This window comes from Schistocerca americana, chromosome 2, assembly GCF_021461395.2.
Source record: "Schistocerca americana isolate TAMUIC-IGC-003095 chromosome 2, iqSchAmer2.1, whole genome shotgun sequence".
NCBI classification, from domain to species: Eukaryota; Metazoa; Arthropoda; class Insecta; order Orthoptera; family Acrididae; genus Schistocerca; species Schistocerca americana.
Window position 1 is genome coordinate 51,039,100 of NC_060120.1, and position 8,924 is coordinate 51,048,023.

General features: G+C 45.8%; 1 protein-coding gene across 1 annotated transcript in view; it reads left to right on the plus strand.

Moving 5' to 3' along the window:
- Nucleotides 1-6,056, plus strand: part of LOC124593777 (neuropeptide CCHamide-1 receptor-like) — a 42,395-nt gene extending 36,339 nt beyond the window's left edge. The window contains exon 3 of the mRNA XM_047132126.1: nucleotides 5,675-6,056. Within this exon, the coding sequence (XP_046988082.1) occupies nucleotides 5,675-6,056 (382 nt within the window). The remainder of the gene's footprint in view (nucleotides 1-5,674) is intronic.
- Nucleotides 6,057-8,924: the final 2,868 nt, after the last annotated feature.

The following is an 8,924-nucleotide window of genomic DNA, read 5'->3' on the forward strand; positions in this document are numbered from 1 at the left end:
TTGATGGGGATCGGTGCGTGCTGGCAATCGTAGTAGATAACGATATTGGACAGCCTAGGCTGTAATCTCTATCTCCGATGGGCGGGTAGCAATGCTTTCACCGAGATTGGACAACTCGCGCCATCAAGTGCAAAAGGATATTTCTTTTCATTCGCCACGCAAAAGTTAAAGCTCCTACTATTCCACAAGACTGGAGCAGAAGTGTTTCAGGGGCTTCTTCAGTATGACTTATGTGTCCAACCTTTCGGTTCGCTCCTCTGTTTTGTTGAAATGGTGATTTATGTAATACACATGGTTTTCTTATAATCAGATGCGGATGACCGGGGAAGTAGGTCTCGCAATCTCGTACTGCCACTGAGCTGGCGTTCGTGTCTTGACGCCGAGCCTCTTCCTGAAATAAACTTGCAGTCTCCCGGAAAAAGTCCCCTTAGAAGAGAGAGGGGCAAGTGGTGGGGCGAGCTTGTCATTTTAAGGATCTGTGGTGTTTGAACTCCGTCAGCAGTCGGTGTACCAACCGCAGTGCACCATTCTGAGCTGTATACGTAAATCCTCCGGGTTTCGTCGCCTTTTGGTTGCTTAGTTTAGTACCTACCATTGCAATGACTTGTACAAGGCGACCCTGTGGTGTGGGTTTGAGGCTGGTGTTGCGGCTTTAAGCCTATCCTGCGCCATACCCCACAGATACTGGACTTGATGGCGCTTCTTTTCTGAGTGTCCATCTGGAATCAGCACTCCATTAGCCGACAGCCTGCAGCTACCTGAGACACTTTGACAACGATGCACACTGCTCCCGTTAGAACTGTAGCATTCTGTGGAATCAAAATGGCGTAAAGCGTTCTACAAACGTTAAGATATGGTAACGTTAGCGATTGAGCATAACCTCAAAAAGTAGGTAGTAGACAGTACATCTACACTCCCTAAATACAGAACGATTACAGGTAGGACCTCCCTTTCAGAAATTGTATGTCTTTAATCATCTTAAGGTTGAAGCTGACAAATAAATTTGTTTTTGGAAGGGGTTCGCCTTGAGCAAAAGACATTCTTTTCTTTTCTTCTCTTACTCAGTCGCGGTTTTTCTGGGTTTTTTATCTTTTGTATTGCACTTGTTTTCCTGTTTCCTTTGACAGTTTGTCATGTGCAGCCTTGTAGAACTTAATGTAGAAATGTTCAAAATGGTTCAAATGGCTCTGAGTGCTGTGGGACTTAATATGTGAGGTCATCAGTGCCCTAGACTTAGAACTACTTGAACCTAACTAACCTAAGGACATCACACACATCCATGCCCGAGGCAGGATTCGAACCTGCGACCGTAGTGGTCGCGCGGTTCCAGACTGAACCGCCTAGAACCGCTCGGCCACACTGGCCGGCTACTGCATACAGGCATGGCGTGTAGTCAGAGATGAAATATTACTCAAAAAAATGGTTCAAATGGCTCTGAGCACTATGGGACTCAACATCTTAGGTCATCAGTCCCCTAGAACTTAGAACTACTTAAACCGAACTAACCTAAGGACATCACACACACCCATGCCCGAGGCAGGATTCGAACCTGCGACCGTAGCAGTCCCGCGGTTCCGGACTGCAACGCCAGAACCGCTAGACCTCCCGGCCGGCAATATTACTCAATACGAGAGTTGTCAGACATGCATTTAATATATGGGGTGGCAGGATATAGTTTGCATAAAGCAGCTCGAACGTGCACAGAACAAGTTCTCAATAGGCATCAGCCTAATTGGAAGAAATTTATCTATGGAGTTACCAACTTACGAGAGATGGGGTCGTTGACGTCACAGAGAGCCAGCCAAGTTCCCCACCACTTCCGATCACCAGACGTTGTGGAGATGGATCATGTGACTGACCACCCAGCGACAAGGACCCATCAACTCGCCCTAGAAACGCAAACTTCAAATGTTACAGTGTGGAGAATACTGGTGGAGCAGGTATTAAACCCCTATCATAAAGTGCATGTTGAAACATTGTGCCTATTGTGTACTGAACCGCGGACCTAGAAACGATGGCGAGGCTTCGTCCCAGCGTAGTCCTTAGTTGTTCACAACCCCACAAGAGGCCACTGCAGTCCACCCACCCCACCGCCGCCCCACACCAAACCCAGGGTTATTGTGCGGTTCAGCCCCCAGTGGACTCCCCGAAGAACGTCTCATACCAGACGAGTGTAACCCGAAATGTTTCCGTGGTAGAGTAATGGTGGTGTACGCATACGTGGAGAAAGTGTTTGGTTATCAATCGCCGACGTAGTGTAACTGAGGCCGAATAAGGGGAACCTGCCCGCCTTAAAAACCATCCACAGGCTGGCCGGCACACCAGATCTCGACACTAATCTGCCGGGTGGATTCGTTCCGGGGACTGGCACGCCTTCTGCTCGGGAAGCAGCGAGTTAGACTGCGCGGCTAGCCGGGCGGGCTGAAACATTGGGACCAACGGATTTTCAACCCCACATTCACTCTGTCAATTGTGCCGAACTTTGTAAAGCTTGTATTGTTCACAGATGTCGCCTCATTCACCTGTGATGATGTTTCCGACAGCCACAGCAGCCATGTCTGGAGTGAGAACAATCCCCATACCACCGACAGCGGTAGCCACCAGCAACGATCCTCTATCAACGTATGGCCGGGCACTGTCGAAGATCACCTAATATGAGCTTATATGCTGCCTCCCTGTATGACTGGTCCATGTTAGCTACTGTTCCTGAGAGATGTGCTGCCACAATTCTTGGAGACTATATCAGTTGTTGTCCACTGAAGTATATGGTTTCGGCACAACGGTGTACCAAGCCACTTTGGTGGTAATACTCGCGAGCGCCTGAGCAATTAGAAGGGGAGGTCCTACCCCATGGCCAGTGCGACTGCTGGATCTGACGACTCTGGATTTTTCCCTCTGTGGTTACGTCAAGATGTTGGTGTACGAAACCCCTGTAGACGAGCATACGGCAGAGCTTCAAGCGCCATTGCTATATAAGCACTGAGACAAGCAATCGTGACTTTAAACAATTACTGTGAGATATGTTTTTGTTACGTGGTGTACCCGCCACGTTAGCCGAGAGCGCTAATGCGCTGCTTCGTGGACTCGGGGAGACGCGCTGGCCCCGGATCGAATACGCCCGGCGGATTAACGACGACCGTCGGTGTGCCAGACAGCCTGGATGTGGTTTTTAGGCGGTTTTCCACATCCCCCTAGGTGAATGCCGGTCTGGTCCCCACGTCCCGCTTCAGTTATATGGCTCGCAGACATCTGAACACTTTCGCATTATTCCACGGATTACACTAGTCGCAAACAGTTGGGGTACACTAATTCCGTCCTGGGGGAGTACGAGGTGGCGGCAGGAAGGGCATCCGGGCACCCTTTAATCTAACATTGCCAAATCCGATTAACCACGGTGACCCTGGTTACCTGTGGGACAAGGGCACAAGAGAAAGAAAAAAAAACGTTTTGTTATGTGGTGTATGCTGTGCATTTCCATAACACAATAAATATGTATTTCTGAGCGATGGTTCCATATTTTAGTATAATCGCTTGTGGACACTGTCATCTGTTTCAACTTGATGCAAATGTTTGAGACACCCTGTTTGTTTTACTTTTTTCGACGATTTGAAGTCATCATTTGTAAAGAATAAGTTATTTCTAGGGGATTTTTACTATTGCTGTCTTCTAATGTACCAAGTGATCAAAAAGTCAGTATAAATTTGAAAACTGAATAAATCACGGAATAATGTAGATAGAGATGTACAAATTGACACACATGCTTGGAATGACATGGGGTTTAAACAAAAAAATACAAAAGTTCAAAAAATGTCGTACAAATGGCGCTTCATCTGATCAGAACAGCAATAATTAGCATAACAAAGTAAGACAAAGCAAAGTTGATGTTCTTTATGGTAAATGCCCAATATGTCCACCATTATTCCTCAACAATAGCTGTAGTCGAGGAATAATGTTGTGAACAGCACTGTAAAGCATGTCCTGAGGTATGGTGAGGCATCCCTAGAGATGTCGGTCGATCACGATACACTTGCGACTTGAGGTAACCCCCGAAGCCAATAGTCGCACGGACTGAGGTCTGGGGACCTGGGAGGCCAAGCATGACGAAAGTGGCGGCTGAGGAGGCGACCATCACCAAACGACGCGCGCAAGAGATCGTTCACGCGTCTAGCAATATGGGGTGGAGCGCCATGCTGCATACACATCGTACGTTCCAGCTGGTGTTTATCAGCCAGGCTGGGTATGATGCGATTCTGTAACATATCGGCGTACCTCTCACCCGTCACGGTAGCAGTCACTGACGTTTTGCTGTCCAGCGCTATCTGTCGGCCTTTTTGTGAACTGTTGTGTACATAGTTCCGCGTAGTCAGCGCGTACACAACTTTCCCAACAGAGCGCGCCCCGCTAAGCACAACAGCGCAGGCGCAGCACTCGTCCGTCTCCGCACTACGAGATGGCGCTGTCTTAGAGATGTACCAAATTCTGCTTCCGCCGACCCGCGTATTAATATGGAACGCAGCCAATGAGATGGCTGCTAACGTAGAACCTTTTTTCCTCGCGGATCACACTCGCGCAGTGATACCTGAACGCTCGAGGTACTATAATGAGTGTACAGACCTCCGATTAGTCAGTCTCCATTAGTCTATACGAGTCTGCATTAGTCTGCATCAGTCTGTATTAGTCTGCATTCGTCTGCACCAGTCTGTACCAGTCTGCATTAGTCTGTATTTGTCTGCCCCAGTCTATAGTCAAGTTTCAGTCTGCGCCTAATAAGATTATCATATTCCTGTACTTAGCCATGAAGAGAAATGAATAGACACATTGTCAAGTATCAGAGATATGTGAGAATAAGATTAACGTACCAAGATCAAAGGAACTTCAGATTGTCAATTGTAAACAGCGTCCAGAATCAAGTTACGTAATATCTATGTTGTTATTATTTTAATAAATGTGTGTGAAAATTAATGAAGTTCTGTTTAAAGTTGGTCACCGTCAATCTGCTACTCTAAGCGTGCAAGTGGCATTTCTATTGTCTGACCTAACGGCAGACCGAGCGAGGTGGCGCAGTGGCCAGCACACTGGACTCGCATTCGGGAGGACGACGGTTCAATCCCGCGTCCGGCCATCCTGATTTAGGTTTTCCGTGATTTCCCTAAATCGCTCCAGGCAAATGCCGGGATGGTTCCTTTGAAAGGGCATGGCCGACTTCCTTCCCCATCCTTCCCTAATCCGATGAGACTGATGACCTCGCTGTCTGGTCTCCTCCCCCAGACAACCCAACCCCAACGGCAGAAGATAAACACGCCACGATAAGACCACGAGACATATTGCTGACACTCGCCTACTTCGTTAGAGCGACAAGTCAAATAATCTGATAGTGTGTGTACCGAAGGTCTTACAGTACGCACACCACATGAACTTCGTTCTTTTTTTTTTTTTTTTTTTTGTTCTAATAAAACCCCATGTCATTCCAAGCATGTGTGTCAATTTTTACCTCTCTATCTACATTATTAAGGTTTCAAATTTATACTGGCTTTTTGATCACGCGGTACATTCTCAGAATGATTTTCTTTATGACTGTACAATGATTTTTCAGTCTGTAGAGTCACTCATAAGGTCATGACATAACTGGTGTTAGTGAGAAGGCAAGATAAAAACAAACTGTCAATGTCTGCAGGTTCCACCTGTATCCAAACTCCCGACTGGACTACAACCTGGCGTGGCACGGGCTGCGCATCGTGGGCTTCTGCCTGAGCTACATCAACTCGTGCGTGAACCCCATCACGCTGTACTGCGTGAGCGGCGCCTTCCGCAAGCATTTCAACAAGTACCTGTTCTGCTGCTGCGCGCGCCCGGGGCAGGGGCGCGCGCGCAGCGGCAGCTCGTGCACGGCGGCGCGCGCAGACGGCGCCGACCACACGTCGCTGGCGCACCTGCGCAGCACGGTGCGCGGCCGCTGCCACGGCGGCTCCCGCCACAACTCCACCGTGCAGACGGCGCTCTTCCACACCGACAAGACGTGCGACGGCTCGCCACCACTCGACAAGTCGCGCCTCTAGCGGCGGCCTGCCCAAGTGCGGCGCGACACGCGCGGACAGAGCAAGCAGAACACCTTCTGAGGGCCGCGCCCCTAGCGGTCGTCCTCCCGAACTAAGCACAGTGACTCGGCGCTTGTGAAATTAGAAGCGATACCAATGGTGGTGCTCTTTTCTGCGACTGTGTTAGCATGTACCTCTAAATCGTTGGAGTTCGCTCCTATTTCACGGCCTGTCGTTCAAAAGGACAGCTCGCATGTCACTGTAACATATGCAGGTGTTCCACAGCAGCATACGGGTATGCGATAACAGGTGTTGCTACAGCATATTCTGAAGACAAAACACAGTATACTTTAGTCGCAATGGTTTCCTAGATTTAAGAGTATGAAACTACCAGGAACAGGATCGAGTTAGTTACATGTTCCATTGATCATTTTGTACGATAGATCGTAATGATGTGAAACCAGTCATTGCACATTCACATGTCAAGTTAAGTTCCTCATATGGATAACATTCTGAACATTTCTAAGTTTGTTCAGCTTTTTTCCCTTATTTTTTTTCTTTTTTACAAAAAGTAAACATTGAGTTAGTAATTCCTACCCATCTCCGTCTACGGAACAGAAGGCGTTGTCAAGGAGAAACTTTCTCAATCTGTCAGACACTTTATATCTCTGAGCAAGTGACCAAAATATTTTTACAGGATTCTGCATCCCTCTTTGTACTAAAGACAACTTTAAAATGGATGTCATTCTACATCTACATCCATACTCCGCAAGCCACCTGACAGTGTGGCGGAGGGTACCTTGAGTAGCTCTAACGGTTCTCCCATCTATTCCAGTCTCGTATTGCTCGTGGAAAGAAGGATTATCGGTATGCCTCTGTGTGGGATCTAATGTCTCTGATTTTATCCTCACGGTCTCTTCTCGAGATATACGTAGGAGGGAGCAATATACTCCTTGATTCCTCGGTGAAGGTATGTTCACGAAACTTCAACAAAAGCCCGTACCGAGCTGCTGAGCGTCTCTTCTGCAGAGTCTTCCACTGGAGTTTATCTATCATCTCCGTAACGCTTTCGCGATTACTAAATGATCCTGTAACGAAGCGCGCTGCTCTCCGTTGGATCTTCTCTATCTCTTCTATCAACCCTATCTGGTATGGATCCCACACTGCTGAGCAGTATTCAAGCAGTGGGCGAACAAGCGTACTGTAATCTACTTCCTTTGTTTTCGGATTGAATTTCCTTAGGATTCTTCCAATGAATTTCAGTCTGGCATCATTTTTCCTTCCGCTATTGTAATTATGCACGTCGTTGTTCCTTATAATCTGTAGTGGATTATTTACAACAAACTTCATGAGGGGATAAATATACTGTGAAGCCACAGTCACATTGCCGAATTTCTGAAAGAGATATCCACAAGGTGATTGTGGGTGAGCACCACATATTACTCTTAAAACACGTTTTTGCGCAATGAAGACTTTCTTCTTAAATCTTCGTACATCCTTAGTTGAAATGCAGGACAGTGGGACGTCAGCTGGTACAAATTTAGATTAAAAATGAAGAAATTCTTCCAGCTGTATTTAAGGTGTAGATTTTATTTTGGAAACAGATGAGTTTCTTCAGAACATTATTCCATTTGACATTATTGAATAAAAATATGCAAAATATGAGATCTGTAAGATCGTCTCTTACCAAATTCGATGTATTTTGCAGATATAATTTTGTTGTTAAAAACAAATCTCTAATCATGCTTTTTTATGACCACCCGAACCTTACACGTTACTTGTGAGAATCTGCTTACATTTCCAGCCAGTGCGTTCACAGTCTTACCAACTGACTCGACGTATTAGACGAGTCTTGCATTCAAAATACCAACGAACAGATGAAGATGAGTAAGAAATTCAATAGCTCTTCTTAAGCCAAGTGTTGGCTGCAGCCAGGACTGTTCAATAAACTCTCCCAACTTTTCTTGCAGCATTTGTATCAAGATACATGTGTTGATATTGGTTCCTCGTATCTAAATCTTATATCAACTCGTACACAAGTATTAAAAATCCTAGCGATTAACGCCACCTTTTTTTTTTCATATAGTTTTCTCTCTTCACGTAATCTTATAGACACTAATGACATAGAGAAATGGCATGTAATCTTGGTGGGCACACGACCATACCATTTCAACCCCTAAGATTGGCTTCATGTGTGTACTGTACCACTTACAGTGGAGAATGTCCAGTGGCATTTGTTAATAAGAGTTTAAAAGGCAACGCTACAATAAAGCAGCAATTTACCTTGACCTACGACATTCCCGTTAATGGCAGTTTCAGACCTAGGAAACCAATGTACAAGTGTTTCCCTTCAGAAGAGTACATTCGTAGTACACTTTATGTATGTCCATTTCAGCTTGAAACAGCCTGCAGACTGTAATATATCTTAGAGTCGGACGTTTCATTCTTTGAACTGTCTCTTATACACACGTCGTATTTCGACAACAACATTTTTTTACAAAATTAAGAAACACCTACAAATACGTAAAAAATATCGGAACATAGGAACCTTTTGACAGGTGCACACAATCTTAGGAACCTTTGGACAGGTGCACGCAACCTTCTTCGCAGATCTTCGTCAAATTATTTGACTATTGAAAACTGTAATTCTTGGCATATGCTCCAAATTTTTCGACATTTGAAGTGACAATGTGAAGAGAGACTGGGAAACTACTGACTGAATTAGTTAATGTTTCGAATATAACACAGTCACTTCATTGAGTTGTATTCAGCGAGCTATTAAGGAAATGTAAGTCTCAATTCAGGTTATTTGACACACCTTCACATGATATGTAGATTTTCTGCTAGTGAGAACCTGCAGTTCCAAACGCACCTAGCTCTTTTAAACGC